The following is a 27,937-nucleotide window of genomic DNA, read 5'->3' as shown; positions in this document are numbered from 1 at the left end:
CTTTTTTATACTGTTGTCAAATAATGTTCATGTTTAACTGCTCAATTGAAGAACAGAGTTGTGTAAATAAATAATCTTAATAAAATAAACTCATGTTGTTGTGATGTCATTCGAATATATACTTCAATTCATCTTTAGAATGGAGGAAGAAAAAGAGAGAAATTAGACTTCCTTTCTAGCAATTCACTTGCAGCGGAAAAAACAACTCATGTTTTGGGGCCAAATGAGTAGTAAGGACCCAAGATATTTGTTAATAAAGCTGAATTGGAAAATCTCAAGTTAAGTATGGAGGAGAATGTCAGTGATTTCGTGATTGCGAGAACAAAAAATACAGTTTAACAAAATAAAATGCTGAAATGAAACCCGAAAAAACTATTAATGTAATATTAATATATTCATATTTAACCAATGTCATAAAGTTGTTCAAATGAAAATATGAAATGCATATTTGCATAACCTGCAATAGTAAAGTATACCAACATGTATAGAAAAAAAACAGTATTTCAAGAAAATTATTTTATTAGGGTTTCAAGGAAAATATTCAATTCATGTGCATGAAACAGAACGAGTTGAACTATTTACAAGAACTTAAGTTACAACACTAGTTTGATATAGAACTCCAAAAGATCTTAAAAGTATTAACCAAAACCTTTTTCAGGTCCATTTTTATAGAGGTGAGAAACTATGAGTCTTCATCTGCTTATGATCATCAAACCTCACAAACATTAAACCTGTATAATAAAGACTGCAGGTGTTTGTTGTCGACTCCTCCTACATGAAAGTGACTTGAATAGGTGGCCTTTGAATATGTTCCATGTCAAAAGGCCCAAGAGAAACATGGATAGCAGCACCAAAACAACATTCTTTACAATGCTGATGGCATCATTATTCTGGGATTCAGATTCTTCAAAGTCCAAGGTGACAACATTGTACTGGACAACAGTTGTGCTGTACTCATCTCCCTTCGATCGCTCCACAGACAGGCAGCTGTAGTTACCGGTGTCAGCGTGTGAGACACTTATGATGAGCAGTCCATCTTGTTGGTGCAGATGTTGAGATGAAGGGACCAGAGGGACTCCATCTTTCTCCCACATGATTGTTGCTAGCATTGACTCTGAAGAGAAGGGAAGCTTCAAGGACCCCAAATCAGGTTTGGCTTGTATCACTTTCTGGACGGGCGCTGAAAACGAGGCTGAAATAATGCATATCAGAACTATTTATAATAGGGAAGCCAAAACATCCAACATGTTTGCCTTACTCACCTCCTTGTGGACAGAGAGAGGCGTTGCCATCTTTGACACTGAATCAGATCTCTAGAGATGCACAATCATAAGTTCAATGTATTAGCAGCAGAGATGGGCAATCCCCCAACAGATACTCACCTCTGTGTAGCAGAAAGAGTTGAACATTTGCCAGCAGCATGGTCCCAGCCACAGTAAGGGTCTCTGGCAAGAACACAGTCCATGCAAGTCAAAGATCTTCCACAGGAGGACAGGGACATCTGTACTACCCCAGAGTCTGAGCCTGCGTAGATCTGACGCTGCACATCAGAAAAAAAAGAATATTTTCAGGGATTGAACTCAACATGAAGCTCAACACTCTGTCATGACATTACCGTGACATTGGAGAACTTGAGAATCTTGATGGGCTCTGAGGTCTTAAAGACTTGAACTTCCTCAATGACGAACATCTCTCCATCATAGTTCACAGCTTTCACGATGGTTCCCCCCTCTTATATTAAAAGATGTAAATGTGGCGAACAATTACACATGTATTTATACAATTATTCATTACATCCTGTCACATATACACACCTGTCCCAATGAACATCACATGATGGTTGTCACCGTCCACCGACTGAACTTGGTCAATGACTATCCGTGGGAATTTGATTCCCTTTCTAAACAGTAAAGTTTTCTTTCCTATTGGCATTATTGGTTCACCAATAAGTGTATTTTTTTGAATAAACAAGAGTTTTATCAGGAAGGTCAGAACTCTGAGTGATGCTGGCGTTACGTGCAGCATCATCGATGCACTAGAGATGGAAAAGAGAGGAGCAATGGTTATCAAAACTTAAGAAGTCCTGGCAAGTTTAATCAAAATGATCTGCATATAAAAGGGGGTTAATTTACCGAACCAGGACGAGGCACTGGCAATATTCCGTTGTGGAGTACCCATTTAGAATGAATTCCATTTACCAGTCCTTCCGTCATGAATCTACCTTCAGCTAAAACCCTGCTGATCTCTGACACACGGTACGCACACACAGCAGAAATCTCTCTCGAGGAGCTGAAATATATATTTGAGATTAATTCACTTCGGAAAGGAAACGAATCAAATTATGTCCGAATGTTAAATCTTCATACGTCTGTGATGTGAAGACAGCGAAGAACAAACATGACTTCCAGTCTTTTTGGGGGTCACACCAGCGGAATGTGTCCTGGATGATGTACGGCAGTTTGGAGTCAGGGACTGGACATTCTAGTGTTGCTTTAACAAATGATGTCCACTTGTCCTGCAAAGTCCTCAGACCTCCGTGATCGCCCTGAAACATCAGAAAAATGCTTGAACGTTGAAGGTAGTTGTGCTAAGGTTGGAGGACAAGGCAGTTGTTTTCCTGTGGACTGTATAAAATATGGACTTCAAGTCAACCATCTGTAGGTAAATGGTCATGGCCATCTTGGAATTGCAGTTTTCAGGCTTAACGAGACTGACCTTAGTAACCACCTCTTGAAATCGCAAGTTGCCCTTCTGTTTGTTCTTACCTTGCAGACTCGAGCAACCCGGCTAACAAGCACCTGCTTGTAGCTATCGTACTCCATTGCTGTCTCACTAAAGAACAAGTAGATCTTGTCATCATCTCCGGTGACACTGTTTTGACTCTCAGGCATCATCTCCAGGGAAATAAATTCAGGGTCTGTTAATCACATTGAAATAAGAGAAACATGTTAATCAGTAAAATAGCACACATGCAACAAGTAATGATAAAAACTTTATGAAATATAACTTCACCATAAAACCAGGATCTTCTATAATCAGTTTGAATGAAGGTTGTGGAACGCCGCATCAGGACAGACTCAGTCGCTCGAAAGTTCACTGATGTAGCCGAGTACAGATCATTGTCTTGAAAAGTAAAAGGCAATTTAAAAAAAGAAGCTGTAGAAAAGGAGTTCAGATGTACAACATTCTGCTCACCTAGCATGAGAGAGGCTGATCTTTCGAAGGGGTCATACGGGCAACGTCCTTTACCGGACTTTATTTGGTTCTCAAGAGTCAATTTTCCATCGTTGTACGACTACAAGAGATAAATGTGTAAACACATTTGTTTGTGGACAATCTTTAAACAAAACACTTGACTGCTCTTACACAATAATAAATATAAGATCATTTTTATTGTTGCGTATTAATAGTTTAAAGTTGTTGTAGCTTTTTTCACTAAGAAAGAAAAACACCACACTGCTCTATCATAAGCTTCCGTGACTGGATAACAGATTTTGTGTGTAGCAAATAAAATAGTCACTGGCTGGCGGACTCGAGCAAAGCCGTTTAAACATTAACATTCCTCATAAATTTGTATTTTTGTATAAATATTGTGTATTTATTCAATAATGAATTTTCCTTTTTTAAACAAACATACTTACTGGGGCATATGCAGTTTTTAATAAGTTAATCTGTGACATCCTTTCAAATCATATTGTTAAAGTAAACATTTCTCACCATGTAGTCACATTTTGGGTTGAAAGCATTGGTTCCACACACATACATCTTGTTGTCTTGTCTTTTCAGCAGAGTTTTAATCTGGTTTCTGCAGTGAATCTAAAAATGTGTAAGACAAAATGTGATTATTTCACCAAGTTTTCTTTCATACACATTTTTTAAAAATTCAACTTACTACTGGATCCTTTCCCTTAAATCCACAAGCAGTGACCTCTGCTGGTGGCACATCCCATTGGACCTAAATATAACAAATTATTTAAACGATTTATAGTAAATAGTTCAAGTAATGCTTGGTTCGATGATTTATGCTCATTGTAACAGGAATTAATTCACATTTTATTGAAGTAAGGAAAGCTCAAGTTTTGAGACAATATAAGTTAAAAGGGAAAAAGAACCAATGAAGACAATCTTGACTATAAAGAAGAATCGAGGGGAGGGTGTAAAGTTTTCCAAAGATTCACTATAGTGAATACAGTGACTATATAATATAATATAATAGACTATAAAAAGTTCTTACTGAGTCATTTTTCTTGGTGATGTCGTTGAGGTCGAGGGCGTACACCATCCCACTGGCACCCACCATCAGCAGGCCCAGGTCCTCCCTCAGCAGCATGGTGGAGTAGTCCAACACTCCCTCCTCATGAAACGTGCGATTATTGTCACCTTGGTAGAAGATAAATAATGAATAAACTACTGGACTAATGTATCATTATTGATGAATAAACTACTGGACTATTAATCATTAATGATGAATAAACTACTGGACTAATGTATCATTAAAGATGAATAAACTACTGGACTAATGTATCATTAAAGATGAATAAACTACTGGAATAATGTATCATTAATGATGAAAAAACTACTGGACTAATGTATCATTATTGATGAATAAACTACTGGACTAATGTATCATTATTGATGAATAAACTACTGGACTAATGTATCATTAAAGATGAATAAACTACTGGACTAATGTATCAAGAACAAAGTAATGAGTGTAACTTACTGTCATAAGGCACAAATCTGCGAGGGACAGGGTCCGGTGCTGAGGCCAGGGCCGGCAGCAGAAGTCCGAAGAAAGTGAACTCTAGAATCATTATTACTTTTCTTCTCCAAACAAATGTCTAAATAGAACTTGGATGGACACAACTGTATATATGATGTTAAAATTAAAGGAACTAAGGCTTTAAAGACTAAAAAGCTGTGACGTAATAAAGGCATAAAAGATCAAAGACAGTGACTGCCTTAACTTTGTTGTACTGTTTGGCAGCAGTGACATATGAATGGAGGTTATTACTCAATAACAAAAAAATGACTTCCATTAAAAAATATATAAAAAAAAGCAACTTCAATCAAAAATGTTTTTTTCAAACTTTTTTGTGTATATATATTATATAATATTATATATTATTTTGTATACATATTATGGTTAGGACATTTCTGTCCTAATATCTCTATATATCTATATATCTATATATCTATATACTACACACGGTTTTATACATATATAATATATGTGTATATATATAGATATATATATATCTATATATCTATTTATCTCTCTCTCTCTCTCTCTATATATATATATATATATATATGTATACACATATATTATATATGTATAAAAAAAGTGTAGTATTTGGTTTGATTTGTGTTAATGCTAACGTTAATAAGTAAGAGTGCTAATACGGTTTTGCTAAAGTAAATTATTGTTTTCTTTGTTTAAATATTATTGCATATATTTTGTGATGCTGAGATCCATTTATACTTCAAATCTTCAACTTCAATAAACAAGGTGCTCATCATCAGTTGAAGAGATGGCTCGTCAATATCAGTCAGTGCTGCTACAGTAAGAGCTTTACCTTATTCAAACCTTAAAAAGTAAAGAAATTGTAATATCCTCATAAAATAGTCGCTTCTAAAAATCAACCAATAGAACAAACGGAAATGGATCAAGCAAAAGATGCCCGTCTAGTTGAAGAAAGTGAATAACGTCGTTCTGGTGGTTCAAGGAATCCCCCACTTGACGCTCTCCTCGGCTGTATCTATGGCTGCTGTACAAAGCCCTACAACTTTGTTTAGAGAGCGCTTTAGGACATCTCATCAAGACTCCACGCTTTCATGTTGAACATCATGCTGTCACAGCTTAGTCACATCAGTTGGGTGATTGTGTGTGAATGGGTAAACATTGTTGTGAGTTGGTTTGAAAAAAGCTTCTATGTGGGTTGGAATGATTTTGTAATGAGATTTTATTATTAAAAATATATAGATATAATATATATGAATGTATTTATCTTTGTAGATACCAGTGGAGCTTCCTGCACAGCCACAGTTTTAATCATCCTAGTGGCAAATAGGGATTCTAGCAATAAAGTCGGTTTCCTCGCTGCCATCATCATCTCTGTCCTACTTGTGGTGACTCTGTGTAAATTCAATCCACCGTCACTTCATTAAGTTCATGAACAGAATGTTATGTGGCTAGTTTTCCGCAGGGCAAAATACCTCAGAGTTAACCGTACTTTTTATGGTTAACCTGACAAGGGTATAAAAAAATTTCAGCTCAGTAAACTGGACCTTTGAAACGTTATGATATCATGTGTGTCATTCACTTCAGTAGATAACTTTATAATAACTTTATATATATGTTTTTAAGTAGTTCTTGTGTCATCAATGTTACATTACTTCAATAACCCAAAATATCTTAATGTTGAAGTGGGGTCGTTAGTGGCTTGGAAATTATGCAGAGGAGGACATTGCAACGTTCAAAATGGTCAAGAAGACGAAGAGGTATGTGTCTACTACAGTGCGAGGTAGATTTCAGTGCTAATGGTGTCTTGTTATGCCCCAGAATTCGATAAATCTCAACGCCCTGAGCATCCCTGACAACGCAGTGCCTGCTCTCAACAACGCCTCACCTGCTCCCACCAATGACGTGGTTTCTCCCGCCAATGCTGCGCTGGCCCCAACCAACGCAGTATGTTCCACTGACAACACCATGGCTTCAGCCACCAACGTTGTGCCTGCCTCTGAAAATATCCACCCAGTATGCAATAACCTGGAAGCATCAACTGGAGAAAAGGATCCAAAAAGCCTATCTGGATCCTCCGAACCATGCAGACCAGCAGGAGATCAAGTAAACATTGCGGACCTAATCATTAGGGTGAGTGTCTTCTTAAAGTGCCCTTAAGTCCTGCTCAAGTAACACACTACAGTTTGGTTCAAGTTAGTACATTTCTCAACATCCCAGATATTTCATTGAATCATTTTTGGTTTTGTTTTGTACTGAAAATAGAAAACTGCATGTATGTTACTGTAGATTTGGATGAAATTCCTACTCTATACTTTGATATAATGAACTACTAAGTGTAGCAAACTATTCTTTCTACCAGAAGGTGAGGGAGAAAGTACAGAAAGAGTCATGACATTGTTTCCTCTCTTCAGCACCTGGAAGTGGCAGCAAAAGATCCAAATGTTCCAGCACATGATGTGGTTCAGATCTTCCACTGTGAAGGAGAGGGCTCTGTGTCTGAAAGTCTTAGCTCCATTTGTTCATTCAGCTCTGATGACCAAGACCAGGACCTGAACAACTGGGGACCACGGTTCCAGATGTTGGCTGAAATCTTCGATCCGTCTGAGGAGGATTAAAACATTAGTTCTGTTTTAGTTTGAATTCATATTAGAATAGTCACTTGGTGAAAATGTACTTTAATCTCTTGCAATAATGCTTTGAAAGGTAAGCTCTTGCAAAATGACTATAAGAAGGTTGATTTATGTGTAAGTTGTTTTCTTAATTTCAGTATTGTACAATGAAGTAGTATTTTTTTGTTGAGCATTTACTTTTCAGTCTTCAATGACTATCTCTTACAGTTACTCTGCTGACTTATGTGCAGTAATTTTGAGCAGCAGCATTGGCTGTATCTTCGATGTGTGGCACCAATTATTATCATTCATATACATAGATGTAATACACATTTGAGTTGTTACTTTTTGACCAGATGCAGCTTGGAAATTGTAATGGGAATGTGTGGAAGCAGGTGATGGGTTCATGGAGCCTGGAGCAACCCTAGACCTTGGAAATAGCAAAAAAAAGAAAAAGGTCCTATTAGCTGTTGACAATGAAAGGGAGCCTATATCCTATGAACTGTGGAATTAATTGTTTTTACTGTTACTTTTCATTATTGATTTTAGAAACCTGTGTGCATTTGTCATGATTTTAGATTTCCTTACTTGTTTAAAATGTACTGATATGTCTATGCTAATCAATGAACTTCCAAACATTGCCCTGTTAATTCTAAGGTACACAAACAAATGATATAAGAGGTGAATAAATAACTTACTACATTTAAATGAATTAATAAATGTTGAGGTGTGAAATGTAAATTACTGTAATTCATATAAAAGTAAAATGTCATTTTTAGTGACAGCTCTCCTGATGGGTTTGACACAAAAAGCAAAAAGCTAACTGGAATTGATGAAACGGAAGTTAAACTAAAGTTAACAATGTTGACATATTTGCATTTTATAAGGGGAACTTCAATATATATTAACACTTATAATCAACAAGTGTATTCATTATTTACATGTACTTTTCTATAAGGAAGTTATGTTTTTTTTAGAATTTATTTTCAACTTATCTCTCTGTACTAATAGTTAAAATTAGGAACCTAATTAGGAACCTAAAATAATTTAATTTAATTTAATTTAGTTCCTAAAATAAATTTTAGGAACCTAAAATAAACACTGTGGAGCCAGATGTGGCCTTCTCAACTCTCAACCTGATCTGTTGTTGGAAGATCATGATGAGCTCTGATGGGTGGGGACGAATTAATAACCTCATATTTTACTTACTTACGTACTATATATAAAGGAATCGTTTGATATTAGTTTATTTGAGCCTTACATTTTAAGGTTGACCTCTGGTTTCAGAGGTCAAATGAGGGATTGGAGATATATCCTCAAATTGATCCACATATATATTTATATATATATATATATATATATATATATATATATATATTCTCATTGAAGTGTTAAATTATATATCCTCATTTTATGTATTCATGTTTATTAATTGTGAACATTGACAATATTACCTTTTGCTCAGAATTAAAACATTCTTCCATTTCATCCTTGTATGATTGGTCAGTTACTCTAAACCAGGGGTGGGCGATACGTTGATCGCGATCGAAGCTATTGCGAGTAGATCGCGTGATTTAATAAAATATGATATAAGAAAATAGTAAAGAGAGCTCTGATTGGCTGCTGTGCATGTCAATTAAATAGTTATTGCAGCGGTTGGTTAACAATTTGATTGACATGCACAGCAGCCAAACAGAGCTCCAGCCTCTTCCACTGAACGCTCGGCAAAGTTCACAATAATAAATAAAAAGAGCAAAACGTGCGACAGCCATTTTACGCAATTCAGAAAAACGATATTACGAGAATTATAAACTTGTTTTTTTTAAATAATATATCGAACAAAATAATGTGCGTTTGATCGCTTCAGGTTCTTCTCTACGAGAGTCACAGAAACATGACGTCAGTTCCATCAAAGTGAAGCTGCAGGTTCCAATGAAAGCGCAACAAAGGCTGGTTTTCCTTTTGTGATCGCGTCCTTAAAACACACTTGTATTAATACACCATCACATGATGACTATTTGTAAATTACCTTTATCTCACGAATATAATAAGAATAGGCTGAAACCCAAACACGTTAAACAGTTGCAGGTGAGACACACATTCTAATGACGTCAGAGACGATCAGACAAAGCGATGATGATGTGAAGTTACTGGTTAACAGTTTTATTCTCGTTAAACTTCATCTGAATATGTTTTAAAATGTAAATAATCCACTTGTGTGATTCATATCAGACATGTTTAAAATTAACAAATATAAACTGTCAGTTTGAATTCATGTTTTCATTTGTTTTTGTTTTTTCATGATCACAAAAATGGAGAAATGTAAGTCTTGTCCTTCATTTAAATATGATCGGCATGTTGAAATGGAGGCATGGAAAGGGATGAACCCGTCTGAATTCTTTGTTGATTTTGATGAACAAAGGAAAAGGGCTTGAATTCGTGTCAAGCACAGATTCTTACACATGAATATGTTTTGTGCATCATTTGGGTTCGAATGAATGACCATTTTTAGTTGGAAATCAATGCAATTCTTTGAACATACGAGTCTGAACTTGTCTGCAGTGGAGGATGAGATTTAACAAAGGCTGACACTGAGCTTAAGACCAGGTCTCATGGACATTTTTGGAAGTTACTCTCAGAGGAAAAGTATCTTCTTATGAGGAAATATGCTTCTTACTGACTGACTCTAGTTATTTATATAAGTCAGCATTTCTATGAAGATTATTAAATCCACACATCCTTCCATCATGACTGATTATCAGTGCATTCACTTCATTCAATGCAAGTCATCTGAGTAAAGTATGTTCTAACTTACGTTGAGCAAATTTGTTGAAGGTAGATCTTTTGAACTTGACAATTATGAAAGTAGCTCGTGAACCGAAAAAGTGTGAGCACCCCTGCTCTAAACACTTGATTTCTAAGATGGCCGTCTCACGTGTTGGTAGTGGAAAGTTACCGGAGTTTGGTCATCTAGAGAGAATCTGTTTATCAGTTGAATTAAGCAGATGTGTCCTTGGTCCCAGAGACAAAATGGCACCATTGAGAGATTGCGTTGTCTTTCTCAGTGTGAACTGACCTAAAGAATTGCTGAGCACACATGAATTTCTAAAGAAAGGCAATGATTATTTAATATGAATTAAATATGAAAGATTAATCAAGTGATTATTTGAAATGTGTGTTAACTCTAGATGATCGATTACAGTAAAGTTGTCATCCTTACACAGCATTGCAGCAAACTAACACTAGATAGCATCTGCTATAGAAAAAATACAGAGCATACATGCGTCTTTAATCTTAATTTTCCTGAATTAAATTTAAACTATTCACATATTCTGCTTGAAATCTCTTTTATTATTTCTCTGTTGGCATTAGACTTTGCTCTCAAGAAAATTCTACTTAATCCGTTGACTTTTGGCTCGATAAGAAGCAGGCTTTTATGTCCCTTATCTCTATGTGTTTACACTATAATGCCTTTATACTGTATTTATTTAAGCTTTGTGAGGTTTGTTTTTAGAAACGTAAGCCTTTCATTCATCGTAAGTACTTTCATTTCAAATCCTTTATATGTTGTAATGAGAGTTCTTATTCTGGATTTTAAAGTGGATATTATTCCTTTCCAGTGTTTCCTGAAGAAGAAGAAGAAGAAGAAGAAATGTATTCTCTTGCATTCACCTTATGGGTGTTGACTTCTCCACTATTTGGCGTAAGTGTTTACTAACTCCTGGCTCTAGAGTACATTTTATTTCTTTGCAATATAATAATATTATTTTGCTCTGGCTTTTCTTTAAACAATATTCTATAACTCATTTCTTTTTAATATTACTGTATTTTCCATGATGTTTGATGTGTAAGGTGACATCATTTTCTTCAAAGTTACAATCAAACATCGTCCTCATTTGGATTTCAAAACATTTTGAAGGACAGGTCATTCCCTAGTGTGGCATTTATCTTTTTCTATACAAAGACTGCATTATATGAAATCACTAAAATAAATAAACTTCCATGTGGTTGTAGTGAATATGTAAACTGTGGTATGGTTTTAATGGTGCTGCTGTATGTCTATATGTATGTTTACCTTTGTTTTAATTGCCTATACATGTTTTTGCTTTTGTTTTAGTTGGTTCAGGTTTGGAGTGAAGATGTTGGGAAGGATCCAAAAATGGTTTCGAGAACTATTTATCCATGGAGAGAGTCTTTAAAAGCTCCATTCAATGTTTGGGAAAATACCATAGGATTCCAAACAGTCACCAAGGTAAACAGGTTTATACACACACATGTTCATTCACAAACAAATCAATAAATAATAATACAAATAAATGTATGGTAGCAGATGTAAATGAAAAATATACTTGATGTTTAACTGAATGCTATTGTAAGATTCAAAGCTTTTTCAAACAGTTCTGTCTTTGTCTGGTGATTCTGTGTAAAAGTCAAAATGTGCACCTGGTATGTACATGTACCATAAATGTGTTTCTCTTGTCATTTCAGGTTCAGTCAGAAAGGTTTTCCAAAGGTGAGGGGCTTTACAAGATGCAGGGACCAGAGATGTTTGAAATAGATGAAAGTACTGGACGAATTTGGCTCAAAGAGTCACTAGATAGAGAGACACACCAGAGTTTTGAGGTAAGCTGTACTTCAAGTCTCTGACTGAAGGTGCAAATGGAATAATACGTGATGTATATATAAAATAAATAAGTATTATTATTAATAGTAGTAGAACAATAAAGCATTTTACAGTTTCGCCATACATCCCTTCTTTGTGTTTGCAGTTGATAGTTTTTGCCGTGTCATTAAGTGGAGAGTACCTTGAGAAGCCAGCGCCCATTACAATTCTTGTGCAAGACTTGAATGACAACAAACCAGTCTTCACTCAGCAAGTGTTCACTGGTTCTGTCCTGGAATTCTCACCCCCAGGTAACTTGGGAAAAATACATATAAAGTCTATATAAATCACAGTTATTGATTAGACCGATAAATTGATTCAGAATCAAAGAAAGAAGCTGGGTGTAATCTCTGGTCACTTAAAAAATTGCATCATTAATCAAAAGTCTGACCTCTTATAGATGAAGAAACTGGACTTGATACATTTTGTTCACAGGCACCGTTGTGATGCAAGTATCAGCCGATGATGCAGACAAACCCCACAGCATCAACACTGACTTGGTGTACTCCATCATTGGCCAGGAGAGCATCCCTGTTAATGACCTGAATAAGACCATGTTTGAGATGGACAAGGCGTCAGGAATTATCACTATGAAAGACAGTGTCCTGGACAGAGAGGTAAAAACTGACCCTAAGATTGATCTCACCTGCTTCTTAACTTCACTGACAAATATTTTAAAGATGCAATAAGATAAAATATTCCTTTTTTGTCCCACAGTGGGGAAATTCCTAAACAGACTAATTGTACCCCAAATTATTATTTCTTGTCTCAGGTGGTGAAAGCGTTCCAGCTGAGAATCAAAGTTAGTGATAAGGGTGGGACAGGCCTCACAAATGAAGCTATGGTCATCATTAATGTAACTGACATCAACAACCACGTCCCAGGGTTCAGCCCAGCATTTGTAAGTATTTCAGAACGAACAATCACATAGACAAACTTTTACTTTGTAGTCCAAGTCCGTTTTCTTCTTTCAGTACCACATGACTGCCCTGGAGAACACACTTGGTGATATCGGCCGAGTGAACGTGACCGAAGGAGATGAACCTGGAACAGGAAACTGGGAGGCTAAGTACTCTGTCTATGATGATCCTCAAGGGTATTTCAGCATAAGAACAGATGCTGAGACCAACCAGGGGATCCTGAGTGTCGTGAAGGTACAAAAACTTAACACAATAAAAATGGCAGTTTATATTTCAGAAAGGCTGAAAAATGTTCAATGACGTGAACAACCGACTGATCATTGAACTTTTATTCAAGGGTCCTCTCTCTCTGCGCTTGATGGAGTTTACTGACTCCTTCAAGAAACATTTGTTTGTCTCTGTGTTGTCTTGACCATTTAAGTATTTATTTTATTGGGTATTTTTTTGATTGTTTAAGCACTTTGTGACCCTGGTCTTGAATAGCGTTCTACAAATACTAATTACCTACTTACTTACTTACCTTCTAAAAAGGACGTTGATGACTGTGCACCATTAAGATGAGGTCAAAATGGCTGCTCAACAAAATGTCAAACTTCAAGTAAACATTTAGTTATTAATAACTTTATCAATTCTATAACCTTTTTTTTCCAAAACAGTGCTAGTCATACTTTTTATAATTCAAAACAGTATTCAAAACAAAACAAAACAAACTGTTCTCATCATGCTTTGATATCTGATATTTTAAAATGCAAAATGTATCCTTTCATTGTTGTTCATCTAAACATGATTAGAAAAAACCAGCACATCCAACATGTCAGAACAAACACATAAATAATCTGATGTCACTTCATTCCAGCCTTTGGACTATGCGTCTGCAAAGGAGCACAAGTTGACTCTCCAAGTAGTGAACATAAACCTGATAAAGAGCAAAGCTACAAACTTTTTAGCAAGCGTCACTGTCACTGTGATCGACAAGGACGAAGAACCATACTTCACAGAGGACCCGATCAAACTTGAAGTTCCCCAAAATGTACTTCCTGGCACATCACTGAAGAACAACATCGCCATTCACCCAGTGAATTTGGGCATGAGGTATGAACCCAAATCATGTCTTTAAAGATGGAATCAATGTACAAGTCTGCTTTATCTACCTTAGGTTTGAGATCACCGACGACCCTGAGAACTGGCTGGACATCAATATAGATACAGGAGAGATTGTGGCAAAAAGCAGCTTCAATTGGAGTTCTGCACATGTTAAAAACCAGGTGTACACTGTTACAATCAAACTTACAGGTGAGATGAAAAAGTTTCCTCTTAGCATCATACTACACCTTAAGATCATCATCAGGTAACACCTTCTATGAAGGTCTTTTTTATAACATATTGTGAGCACATTCGTCAGACATTATAATGCATTCATAAGACCTAATATAAAGACGTTACACAGTTAATAATCATGTTGGTCAACTTATAACAGCATGCATTGTTATTCCTTAGAAAGGGTTCCTTAATGCATTACATAAAATACCTTCATAAAAACTGTTGCCAATCTTTAAGGCATTTTGTACGTATACATTTTTAGGACTGATTTGTAAAGAAATGCTGTTACATGGAAGGCATTATGATAATTGGTTTAAATTCTTAAATTGTGAATTATATCAGTAATTCACATGCAAATTTAAACCAAAAATTTGCAAACAAGGCTATGGATATTATAAGGTTTACATACATGGATCATATTTCGACAACTCTTTAAGTAGTCAACAAATCCCACGACTTATTAGCTTGTGGCTTAAGAAGTTGCCAGTTCAATGATGTCCAACCATGATGTCATTGTGTCCCTGAGAAGAACACTAGATTGTTACTTATGGTGGTGAACATCATGCTGTCACAGCTTAGTCACATCAGTGGGTGATTGTGTGTGAATGGGTAAACATTGTTGTGAGTTGGTTTAAAAAAAAGCCTCTATGTGGGTTGGAAAGATTTTGTAATGAGATACATTTTAGAGATAGATAATTAAAGATAGATTTAATATTAAAAATATATATCGATATAATATATATGAATGTATTTATCTTTGTAGATACCAGTGGAACTTCCTGCACAGCCACAGTTCTAATCATCCTGGTGGCAAATAGGGATTCTAGCAATAAAGCCGGTTTCCTCGCTGCCATCATCATCTCTGTCCTACTTGTGGTGACTCTGTGTAAGTTCAGTCCACCGTCACTTTATGAAGTTAATGAACAGAATGTTATGTGGCTAGTTTTCTGCTTATTCTACTATCATCATGATCATTGCAAAATAACGTAACAGTAGATCCATCGCATACATCATTGTAAGGGTCAAGGTACAATAAAGTTTTTATTACTTTTACGAATTCTCCTTCTAAGTAGGTGGCAGGGCAAAATAACTCAGAGTTAACCATACTTTTTATGGTTAACCTGACAAGGGTATAAAAAAATTTCAGCTCAGTAAACTGGACCTTTGAAACGTTATGATATCATGTGTGTCATTCACTTCAGTATATAACTTTATAATAACTTTATATATATGTTTTTAAGTAGTTATTGTGTCATCAATGTTACATTTCTTCAATAACCCAAAATATCTTAATGTTGAAGTGGGGTCGTTAGTGGCTTGGAAATTATGCAGAGGAGGACATTGCAACGTTCAAAATGGTCAAGAAGACGAAGAGGTATGTGTCTACTACAGTGCGAGGTAGATTTCAGTGCTAATGGTGTCTTGTTATGCCCCAGAATGCGATAAATCTCAACGCCCTGAGCATCCCTGTCAACGCAGTGCCTGCTCTCAACAACGCCTCACCTGCCTCCACCAATGATGTGGTTTCTCCCGCCAATGCTGCGCTGGCCCCAACCAACGCAGTATGTGCCACTGACAACACCATGGCTTCAGCCACCAACGTTGTGCTTGCCTCTGAAAATATCCACCCAGTATGCAATAACCCGGAAGCATCAACTAGAGAAAAGGATCCAAAAAGCCTATCTGGATCCTCCGAACCATGCAGACCACCAGGAGACCAAGCAAACATTGCGGACCTAATCATTAGGGTGAGTGTCTTCTTAAAGTGCCCTTAAGTCCTGCTCAAGTAACACACTACAGTTTGGTTCAAGTTAGTACATTTCTCAACATCCCAGATATTTCATTGAATCATTTTTGGTTTTGTTTTGTACTGAAAATAGAAAACTGCATGTATGTTACTGTAGATTTGGATGCAATTCCTACTCTATACTTTGATATAATGAACTACAAGTGTAGCAAACTATTCTTTCTACCAGAAGGTGAGGGAGAAAGTACAGAAAGAGTCATGACATTTTTTCCTCTCTTCAGTACCTGGAAGTGGCAGCAAAAGATCCAAATGTTCCAGCACATGATGTGGTTCAGATCTTCCACTATGAAGGAGAGGGCTCTGTGTCTGAAAGTCTTAGCTCCATTTGTTCATTCAGCTCTGATGACCAAGACCAGGACCTGAACAACTGGGGACCACGGTTCAAGATGTTGGCTGAAATCTTCGATCCGTCGGAGGAGGATGAAACCATTAGTTCTTTTTTTGTTTGAATTCATATTAGAATAGTCACTTGGTGAAAATGTACTTTAATCTTTTGCAATAATGCTTTGAAATGTAAGCTCTTGCAAAATGACTATAAGAAGGTTGATTTATGTGTAAGTTTTTTTCTTAATTTCAGTATTGTACAATGAAGTAGTATTTTTTTGTTGAGCATTTACTTTTCAGTCTTCAATGACTATCTCTTACAGTTACTCTGCTGACTTATGTGCAGTAATTTTGAGCAGCAGCATTGGCTGTATCTTCGATGTGTGGCACCAATTATTATCATTCATATACATAGATTTAATACACATTTGAGTTGTTACTTTTTGACCAGATGCAGCTTGGAAATTGTATTGGGAATGTGTGGAAGCAGGTGATGGGTTTCATGAGGTAACCCCAGACCTTGGAAATAGCAAAAAACAAACAAAAAAAGTCCTATTAGCTGTTGACAATGAAAGGGAGCCTATGTCCTATGAACTGTGGCAAATTGTTTCTACTGATACTTTTCATTATTGATTTTAGACACCTGTGTGCATTTGTCATGATATTAGATTTCCTTACTTGTTCAAAATGTACGGATATGTCTATGCTAATAAATGAACTTCCAAACATTGCCCTGTTAATTCTAATGTACAAAAACAAATGATATAAGAGGTGAATAAATAACCTACTACATTTAAATGAATTAATAAATGTTGAGGTGTGAAATGTAAATTACTGTAATTCATATAAAAGTAAAATGTCATTTTTTTGGAAAGCGACAGCTCTCCTGATGGGTTTGACACACAAAGCAAAAAAATAACTGGAATTGATGAAACGGAAGTTAAACTAAAGTTAACAATGTTGACATATTTGTATTTTATAAGGGGAACTTCAATATATATTCAACAATCAACAAGTGTATTCATTATTTACATGTACTTTTCTATAAGGAAGTTATGTTTTTTCAGAATTTATTTTCTCCTTATCTCTCTGTACTAATAGTTTAAATTAGGAACCTAAATTAAAAACAACTGTGGAGCCAGATGTGGCCTCCTCAACTCTCAACCTGATCTGTCTGATTAGTTTATTTGAGCCTTACATTTTAAGGTTGACCTCTGGTTTCAGAGGTCAAAGGAGGGATTGAAGATATATCCTCAAATTGATCCAAATAATATATTGTAAGGAAATGACAACTTTACTGTAATCAATCATCTAGATTTAACACACATTTCAAATAGTCACTTGATTAACTGATAATCTTTCATATTTAATTCATGTTAAATAATCATTGTCTTAGGCATAAACACAGCTGTAAGCACGGATGTTCAGATAGTATTTAAAGGTAAGACATACAGCCAACTGCAGGCTCTACATCTGAACATCGAGACGAAAATCCGAGCTGGTGGATCTAACCTCGACATCGGCTACTGGGAGAGCTTGTTGCAACAGGTCCGCGTCTACATGGCGAGAGCAAGGTCCACACCTTCCGCTTATTCAATAATTACATTTCTAACCCAAGGTCTCAACCCTTTCAAAAAACTAAAATGTGTTTATCAATGAATGATTACAGGTTGAGAGAGCGACACCAGGATGTGCTTCGCCAAAAGCTGTTCAGGCTGAAACAAGAACAGGGAGTGGAAAGCGAACCATCGTTCCCCATCATCAAGGATGAACCAGTGACTGAGAGCATTGAGTAAGTTTGTTTGTGTCCTAGTACGACAATAATTGTGTCAAATTTGAGTCTTGACACAATTGGGTTTGAATGCATGTTCCTTCACGGAAGAAAAATGAACTTCTTTATGGCCTTTTGAAGGTGTCTTTAAATTGTAGGATGGCACCATATTAAAATGAATATTATTATAATACTCCTCATCCTTTACAAACATTTTTTGTTTTCGAAACAGCAGGAGCAGAGAAGATTCCAGCCTTTCATCATCAACTGGTAGAACTGTGAATGAAGCTAGTGGACAGGAGAATGATGAGCCTGGTCCATCAACATCAACCAGCACTAACAGAGGGATTGAAGACGAGGAAGGAAAGAAGGATGAAGACAAGGGAGAAGAGGAGAATTGTATTGACGGAGGAAGATCTTATCCAGCAAAGCCAAGCAGAGTATGACTCCGGTCGCTACAGTCCAGCTCTTCTGACTTCATCGGAGATGCCGCTCGACACACACACGATAACGGCAGAGGAAGATGCGCACAAGTTGCAGCTAGCACGTAGACAGTTGCAGGTCACAGGTACGAATGGCACACAGTATCATAAGGTTGTGTGTCTGCCTCATCCTCGTTCTGTCTGTCATATAAAGTTACACAACTTACTTCAAGCTTGACTTTTTCCTGTCTTTCTGTTAGGTGACGCCAGTGAGAGTGCCGAGGACTTCTTTGTACATCAAGCCAAACAGGGAATGGATAACAACGAAGCCCAGTTCAGCGTGGAGATCCCAGTCACAGGGAAGATGTACCTGTGGGCTGACAAATACCGACCCAGGAAGCCGAGATTCTTTAACCGAGTACACACTGGCTTCGAGTGGAACAAATATAACCAGACGCATTATGACTTTGACAACCCGCCACCCAAGATTGTTCAAGGTTACAAGTTCAATATCTTCTACCCAGATCTGATCGACAAGCGCTCGACCCCGCAGTACTTTCTAGAGCCCAGTCCCGACAACAAGGACAAGCGCTCGACCCCGCAGTACTTTCTAGAGCCCAGTCCCGACAACAAGGACTTTGGCATCTTAAGATTCCATGCTGGGCCACCGTACGAGGATATCGCATTTAAGATCGTGAACAGAGAGTGGGAGTACTCTCACCGTCATGTTTTCAGATGCCAGTTTTAAAATGGTATCTTTCAGCTGTGGTTCCACTTCAAGAGGTACCACTATAGACGATGAAGCCGTAAACAAAATGACGTTTGAATACAAAAATTGGATGTTAACCATAAATGTTCATCATTATTTTTGTTTTATTAAATGCATGAATGCCGAAAAAAAAATAACAGTATACTTGTGTTTGTTTTGTAAATGATATATCATGTTTAGCCAACTGGGGGGGCCAAGTAACCTCTCTGAACTTTCGGTTGAGGCAACGTCTGATAGTTTAGGCCTTTTTTATACTGTTGTCAAATAATGTTTATGTTTAACGGCTCAATTGAAGAACAGAGTTGTGTAAATAAATACTCTTAATAAAATAAACTCATGTTGTTGAGATGTCATTCGAATATATACTTCAATTCATCTTTAGAATGGAGGAAGAAAAAGAGAGAAATTAGACTTTCTTTCTAGCAATTCACTTACAGCGGAAAAAACAACTCATGTTTTGGGGCCAAATGAGTAGTAAGGACCCAAGATATTTGTTAATAAAGCTGAATTGGAAAATTTCAAGTTAAGTATGGAGGGAAATGTCAGAAATAAGAAGTGATTTTGCGAGAAACAAAAAATACAGTTTACCAAAATAAAATGCTGAAATGAAACCAGAAAAAACTATTAATGTAATATTAATATATTAATATTTAACCAATGTCATAAAGTTGTTCAAATGAAAATATGAAATGCATATTTGCATAACCTGCAATAGTAAAGTATACCAACATGTATAGAAAAAAAACAGTATTTCAAGAAAATGATTTTATTAGGGTTTCAAGGAAAATATTATTATGTGCATGAAACACAAGACAAGATATATATGTTAAAATTAATAATATTTAAGCAACACAACATCCTTTTCTGCTTTTAAACTTTAAAAAAACAAGATAAAGGTAGACATTACACGTGTTGTTCAATGTTAATTACAAGTTGAGGTTCATCTTAGAAATACCACAAAATAGTTATAACAAAGGGTTGTATTACCTGCACTTTATTAACAGAATTGAAACAACTAACCTGAAAAAAATAAATCAAAATTCTGTTGATACTATTTTGTGTTGTATATTGTGTATAAATGATACTTAAGCATAGTTGAACTATTTACAATAAATTAAGTTACAACATTAGTTTGATATAGAACTCCAAAAGATCTTAAAAGTATTAACTAAAACCTTTTTAAGGTCCATTTTTTATAGAGGTGAGAAACTATGAGTCTTCATCTGCTTATGATCATCAAACCTCACAAACATTAAACCTGTATAATAAAGACTGCAGGCGTTTGTTGTCGACTCCTCCTACATGAAAGTGACTTGAATAGGTGGCCTTTGAATATGTTCCATGTCAAAAGGCCCAAGAGAAACATGGATAGCAGCACCAAAACAATATTATTAACAATGCTGATGGCATCATTATTCTGGGATTCAGATTCTTCAAAGTCTAAGGTGACAACATTGTACTGGACAACAGTTGTGCTGTACTCATCTCCCTTCGATCGCTCCACAGACAGGCAGCTGTAGTTACCGGTGTCAGCGTGTGAGACACTTATGATGAGCAGTCCATCTTGTTGGTGCAGATGTTGAGATGAAGGGACCAGAGGGACTCCATCTTTCTCCCACATGATTGTTGCCAGCATTGACTCTGAAGAGCAGGGAAGCTTCAAGGACCCCAAATCAGGTTTGGCTTGTATCACTTTCTGGACGGGCGCTGAAAACGAGGCTGAAATAATGCATATCTTATCAGAACTATTTATAATAGGGAAGCCAAAACATCCAACATGTTTGCCTTACTCACCTCCTTGTGGACAGAGAGAGGCGTTGCCATCTTTGACACTCTGAATCAGATCTCTAGAGATGCACAATCATAAGTTCAATGTATTAGCAGCAGAGATGGGCAATCCCCCAACAGATACTCACCTCTGTGTAGCAGAAAGAGTTGAACATTTGCCAGCAGCGTGGTCCCAGCCACAGTAAGGGTCTCTGGCAAGAACACAGTCCATGCAAGTCAAAGATCTTCCACAGGAGGACAGGGACATCTGTACTACTCCAGAGTCTGAGCCTGCGTAGATCTGACGCTGCACATCAGAAAAAAAAGAATATTTTCAGGGATTGAACTCAACATGAAGCTCAACACTCTGTCATGACATTACCGTGACATTGGAGAACTTGAGAATCTTGATGGGCTCTGAGGTCTTAAAGACTTGAACCTCCTCAATGACGAACATCTCTCCATCATAGTTCACAGCTTTCACGATGGTTCCCCCCTCTTATATTAAAAGATGTAAATGTGGCGAACAATTACACATGTATTTATACAATTATTCATTACATCCTGTCACATATACACACCTGTCCCAATGAACATCACATGATGGTTGTCACCGTCCACCGACTGAACTTGGTCAATGACTATCCGTGTGAATTTGATTCCCTTTCTAATCAGTAAAGTTTTCTTTCCTATTGGCATTATTGGTTCACCAATAAGTGTATTTTTTTGAATAAACAAGAGAGTTTTATCAGGAAGGTCAGAACTCTGAGTGATACTGGCGTTACGTGCAGCATCATCGATGCACTAGAGATGGAAAAGAGAGGAGCAATGGTTATCAAAACTTAAGAAGTCCTGGCAAGTTTAATCAAAATGATCTGCATATAAAAGGGGGTTAATTTACCGAACCAGGACGAGGCACTGGCAATATTCCGTTGTGGAGTACCCATTTAGAATGAATTCCATTTACCAGTCCTTCCGTCATGAATCTTCCTTCAGCTAAAACCCTGCTGATCTCTGACACACGGTACGCACACACAGCAGAAATCTCTCTCGAGGAGCTGAAATATACATTTGAGATTAATTCACATCGGAAAGGAAACAAATCAAATTATGTCCCAATGTTAAATCTTCATACGTCTGTGATGTGAAGACAGCGAAGAACAAACATGACTTCCAGTCTTTTTGGGGGTCACACCAGCGGAATGTATCCTGGATGATGTACGGCAGTTTGGAGTCAGGGACTGGACATTCTAGTGTTGCTTTAACAAATGATGTCCACTTGTCCTGCAAAGTCCTCAGACCTCCATGATCGCCCTGAAACATCAGAAAAATGCTTGAACGTTGAAGGTATTTGTGCTAAGGTTGGAGGACAAGGCAGTTGTTTTCCTGTGGACTGTATAAAATATGGACTTCAAGTCAACCATCTGTAGGTAAACGGTCATGGCCATCTTGGAATTGCAGTTTTCAGGCTTAACGAGACTGACCTTAGTAACCACCTCTTGAAATCGCAAGTTGCCCTTCTGTTTGTTCTTACCTTGCAGACTCGAGCAACCCGGCTAACAAGCACCTGCTTGTAGCTATCGTACTCCATTGCTGTCTCACTAAAGAACAAGTAGATCTTGTCATCATCTCCGGTGACACTGTTTTGACTCTCAGGCATCATCTCCAGGGAAACAAATTCAGGGTCTGTTAATCACATTGAAATAAGAGAAACATGTTAATCAGTAAAATAGCACACATGCAACAAGTAATGATAAAAACTTTATGAAATGTAACTTCACCATAAAACCAGGATCTTCTATAATCAGTTCGAATGAAGGTTGTGGAACGCCGCATCAGGACAGACTCAGTCGCTCGAAAGTTCACTGATGTAGCCGAGTACAGATCATTGTCTTGAAAAGTAAAAGGCAATTTAAAAAAAGAAGCTGTAGAAAAGGAGTTCAGATGTACAACATTCTGCTCACCTAGCATGAGAGAGGCTGATCTTTCGAAGGGGTCATACGGGCAACGTCCTTTACCGGACTTTATTTGGTTCTCAAGAGTCAATTTTCCATCGTTGTACGACTACAAGAGATAAATGTGTAAACACATTTGTTTGTGGGCAATCTTTAAACAAAACACTTGACTGCTCTTACACGATAATACATATAAGATCATTTTTATTGTTGCGTATTAATAGTTTAAAGTTGTTGTAGCTTTTTTCACTAAGAAAGAAAAACACCACACTGCTCTATCATAAGCTTCCGTGACTGGATAACAGATTTTGTGTGTAGCAAATAAAATAGTCACTGGCTGGCGGACTCGAGCAAAGCCGTTTAAACATTAACATTCCTCATAAATTTGTATTTTTGTATAAATATTGTGTATTTATTCAATAATGAATTTTCCTTTTTTAAACAACATACTTACTGGGGCATATGCAGTTTTTAATAAGTTAATCTGTGACATCCTTTCAAATCATATTGTTAAAGTAAACATTTCTCACCATGTAGTCACATTTTGGGTTGAAAGCATTGGTTCCACACACATACATCTTGTTGTCTTGTCTTTTCAGCAGAGTTTTAATCTGGTTTCTGCAGTGAATCTAAAAATGTGTAAGACAAAATGTGATTATTTCACCAAGTTTTCTTTCATACACATTTTTTTTTAATTCAACTTACTACTGGATCCTTTCCCTTAAATCCACAAGCAGTGACCTCTGCTGGTGGCACATCCCATTGGACCTAAATATAACAAATTATTTAAACGATTTATAGTAAATAGTTCAAGTAATGCTTGGTTCGATGATTTATGCTCATTGTAACAGGAATTAATTCACATTTTATTGAAGTAAGGAAAGCTCAAGTTTTGAGACAATATAAGTTAAAAGGGAAAAAGAACCAATGAAGACAATCTTGACTATAAAGAAGAATCGAGGGGAAGGTGTAAAGTTTTCCAAAGATTCACTATAGTGAATACAGTGACTATGTGCTGAACGATTACAGACCGGTGGCACTGACTTCGCAGCTGATGAAGACACTGGAGCGGCTGGTCCTCAAACATCTCACGCCACAAGTCCAGCACGCGCAAGACCCCCTGCAGTTTGCCTACCAGCCAGCAGTTGGTGTGGAAGATGCCATCCTTCACCTCCTGCATCGGACCTACTCCCACTTGGATAAAGGAAGCGGTTCAGTGAGAATCCTGTTCCTGGACTTTTCTAGTGCCTTCAACACTATCCAACCCACTCTGCTGCAGGACAAACTGACTAAGATGCATGTGGACCCTGGTCTGGTCTCCTGGATTACGGACTATCTTACTGATCGACCACAGTATGTCAGGCTGAAGGACATCAAGTCTGACACTATGGTGTGCAGTACAGGAGCACCTCAGGGGACAGTACTGGCCCCTCTCCTCTTCACCATCTACACTTCAGACTTCTGCTACAACTCAGAGCTGAGTCTCGTCCAGAAGTATGCTGACGACACTGCCATTGTTGGATGCATCAGGGACAACAGCGAAGACGAGTACAGGAGTCTGATACGTGACTTTGTGGACTGGAGTGAGAGGAACCACTTGCAGCTGAACACCTCAAAAACCAAGGAGCTGGTCTTGGATTTCGGGAGGTCCAGGACAAAGCCACGTCCAGTGTCCATCAGAGGCGACGAGGTGGAGATAGTGGACAACTATAAGTACCTCGGTGTGTGGATGGACAGTAAACTGGACTGGTCCTGCAACACAGACCATGTGTATAAGAAGGTTCAGAGTAGACTGTACTTTCTGAGGAGGCTTCGATCATTTAACATCTGCAAGAAGCTCCTCTGCATGTTCTACCAGTCTGTGGTGGCCAGTGTCCTGTTCTATGCTGTGGTGTGTTGGGGTGGAAATGTGTCCAAGAGGAGTGTCAACAGGTTGGACAGGTTGATCAGGAGGGCTGGTTCTGTGGTTGGAATGAAGCTGGACTCACTGGTGACAGTTGCTGAGAGGATATCATTGAACAAACTACTGTCCATCATGGATGATGACAGTCATCCTCTGAACACTGTCATCAGTGAGCAGAGAAGCAGAATGAGTGCACGAATGCTCCTACCCAGGTGCAAAACAAATAGACTCAGGGACTCATTCATCCCTCGGGCTATTAAATTGTACAATTCTGAGTTCGGGGGCAGGAGTGGAGTGAAAGTATCTGGATGTTCTGTTCCATGTTAGTCTTTGTATCTTTGTCTTTGTTTTTTTTCTTTCCTTGACCTATGTTCTTTGTCTTTGTCTTTAGACTTAGATTGTGTCAGCTTGTTCTTCCTCTTTATGTTCTTCTTATTTTATTTTTTATGTATTATTTTTTATTGTTTATGAAAAATTGCTGGCTATTGGTAAAAAACAATTTCCCAAAGGAGACCTCCTGAGGGATCAATAAAGTTTTACCTTACCTTACCTTACCTTACCTTATATAATATAATATAATACACTATAAAAAGTTCTTACTGAGTCATTTTTCTTGGTGATGTCGTTGAGGTCGAGGGCGTACACCATCCCACTGGCACCCACCATCAGCAGGCCCAGGTCCTCCCTCAGCAGCATGGTGGAGTAGTCCAACACTCCCTCCTCATGAAACGTGCGATTATTGTCACCTTGGTAGAAGATAAATAATGAATACACCACTGGACTAATGTATCATTATTGATGAATAAACTACTGGACTATTAATCATTAATGATGAATAAACTACTGGACTAATGTATCATTAAAGATGAATAAACTACTGGAATAATGTATCATTAATGATGAAAAAACTACTGGACTAATGTATCATTATTGATGAATAAACTACTGGACTAATGTATCATTATTGATGAATAAACTACTGGACTAATGTATCATTAAAGATGAATAAACTACTGGACTAATGTATCAAGAACAAAGTAATGAGTGTAACTTACTGTCATAAGGCACAAATCTGCGAGGGACAGGGTCCGGTGCTGAGGCCAGGGCCGGCAGCAGAAGTCCGAAGAAAGTGAACTCTAGAATCATTATTACTTTTCTCCTCCAAACAAATGTCTAAATAGAACTTGGATGGACACAACTGTATATATGATGTTAAAATTAAAGGAACAAAGGCTTTAAAGACTAAAAAGCTGTGACGTAATAAAGGCATAAAAGATCAAAGACAGTGACTGCCTTAACTTTGTTGTACTGTTTGGCAGCAGTGACATATGAATGGAGGTTATTACTCAATAACAAAAAAATGACTTCCATTAAAAAATATATAAAAAAAAGCAACTTCAATCAAAAATGTTTTTTTCAAACTTTTTTGTGTATATATATTATATATTATTATATATTATTTTGTATACATATTATGGTTAGGACATTTCTGTCCTAATATCTCTATATATCTATATATCTATATATCTATATATCTATATACTACACATGGTTTTATACATATATAATATATGTGTATATATATAGATATATATATATATCTATATATCTATTTATCTCTCTCTCTCTCTCTATATATATATATATATATATATGTATACACATATATTATATATGTATAAAAAAAGTGTGTAGTATTTGGTTTGATTTGTGTTAATGCTAAAGTTAATAAGTAAGAGTGCTAATACGGTTTTGCTAAAGGAAATTATTGTTTTCTTTGTTTAAATATTATTGCATATATTTTGTGATGCTGAGATCCATTTATACTTCAAATCTTCAACTTCAATAAACAAGGTGCTCATCATCAGTTGAAGAGATGGCTCGTCAATATCAGTCAGTGCCGCTACAGTAAGAGCTTTACCTTATTCAAACCTTAAAAAGTAAAGAAATTGTAATATCCTCATAAAATAGTCGCTTCTAAAAATCAACCAATAGAACAAACGGAAATGGATCAAGCAAAAGATGCCCGTCTAGTTGAAGAAAGTGAATAACGTCGTTCTGGTGGTTCAAGGAATCCCCCACTTGACGCTCTCCTCGGCTGTATCTATGGCTGCTGTACAAAGCCCTACAACTTCGTTTAGAGAGCGCTTTAGGACATCTCATCAAGACTCCACGCTTTCATGTTGAACATCATGCTGTCACAGCTTAGTCACATCAGTTGGGTGATTGTGTGTGAATGGGTAAACATTGTTGTGAGTTGGTTTGAAAAAAGCTTCTATGTGGGTTGGAATGATTTTGTAATGAGATTTTAATATTAAAAATATATAGATATAATATATATGAATGTATTTATCTTTGTAGATACCAGTGGAGCTTCCTGCACAGCCACAGTTCTAATCATCCTGGTGGCAAATAGGGATTCTAGCAATAAAGTCGGTTTCCTCGCTGCCATCATCATCTCTGTCCTACTTGTGGTGACTCTGTGTAAATTCAATCCACCGTCACTTCATTAAGTTCATGAACAGAATGTTATGTGGCTAGTTTTCCACAGGGCAAAATACCTCAGAGTTAACCGTACTTTTTATGGTTAACCTGACAAGGGTATAAAAAAATGTCAGCTCAGTAAACTGGACCTTTGAAACGTTATGATATCATGTGTGTCATTCACTTCAGTAGATAACTTTATAATAACTTTATATATATGTTTTTAAGTAGTTCTTGTGTCATCAATGTTACATTACTTCAATAACCCAAAATATCTTAATGTTGAAGTGGGGTCGTTAGTGGCTTGGAAATTATGCAGAGGAGGACATTGCAACGTTCAAAATGGTCAAGAAGACGAAGAGGTATGTGTCTACTACAGTGCGAGGTAGATTTCAGTGCTAATGGTGTCTTGTTATGCCCCAGAATTCGATAAATCTCAACGCCCTGAGCATCCCTGACAACGCAGTGCCTGCTCT

General features: G+C 37.0%; 2 protein-coding genes and 1 pseudogene across 2 annotated transcripts; 1 reads left to right on the top strand and 2 right to left on the bottom strand.

The window, feature by feature from the left end:
• Positions 1 to 1,378: 1,378 nt before the first annotated feature.
• On the bottom strand, positions 1,379 to 4,814 carry LOC148063650 (semaphorin-4E-like; annotated as a pseudogene).
• A 4,562-nt stretch (positions 4,815 to 9,376) lies between these two features.
• LOC148063649 (cadherin-15-like) lies at positions 9,377 to 16,515 on the top strand. The gene is made up of 13 exons (XM_087811788.1): positions 9,377 to 9,444; positions 10,977 to 11,059; positions 11,474 to 11,608; positions 11,845 to 11,979; positions 12,126 to 12,270; positions 12,455 to 12,636; positions 12,792 to 12,920; positions 12,994 to 13,173; positions 13,796 to 14,031; positions 14,096 to 14,232; positions 15,023 to 15,135; positions 15,696 to 16,007; positions 16,288 to 16,515. The coding sequence occupies exons 2-13, from the start codon at positions 11,009 to 11,011 to the stop codon at positions 16,513 to 16,515; spliced, it is 1,983 nt and encodes a 660-aa protein (XP_087667914.1). The 5' UTR covers positions 9,377 to 9,444; positions 10,977 to 11,008.
• A 4,974-nt stretch (positions 16,516 to 21,489) lies between these two features.
• On the bottom strand, positions 21,490 to 26,123 carry LOC148063648 (semaphorin-4E-like). The gene is made up of 11 exons (XM_087811787.1): positions 26,033 to 26,123; positions 25,578 to 25,753; positions 23,780 to 23,842; positions 23,605 to 23,703; positions 23,084 to 23,183; positions 22,901 to 23,011; positions 22,654 to 22,805; positions 22,255 to 22,433; positions 22,021 to 22,177; positions 21,701 to 21,923; positions 21,490 to 21,617 (listed from the first exon to the last, which is right to left on the bottom strand). The coding sequence occupies exons 1-11, from the start codon at positions 26,121 to 26,123 to the stop codon at positions 21,490 to 21,492; spliced, it is 1,479 nt and encodes a 492-aa protein (XP_087667913.1).
• Between the last annotated feature and the right edge of the window lie 1,814 nt (positions 26,124 to 27,937).

This window comes from Callionymus lyra, chromosome 16 (genome assembly GCF_982586985.1).
Source record: "Callionymus lyra chromosome 16, fCalLyr1.hap1.1, whole genome shotgun sequence".
In the NCBI taxonomy this organism is placed as follows: Eukaryota; Metazoa; Chordata; class Actinopteri; order Syngnathiformes; family Callionymidae; genus Callionymus; species Callionymus lyra.
The sequence above is the reverse complement of the archived record's forward strand: the minus strand, read 5'-3'. Positions and strand labels throughout refer to the sequence as shown.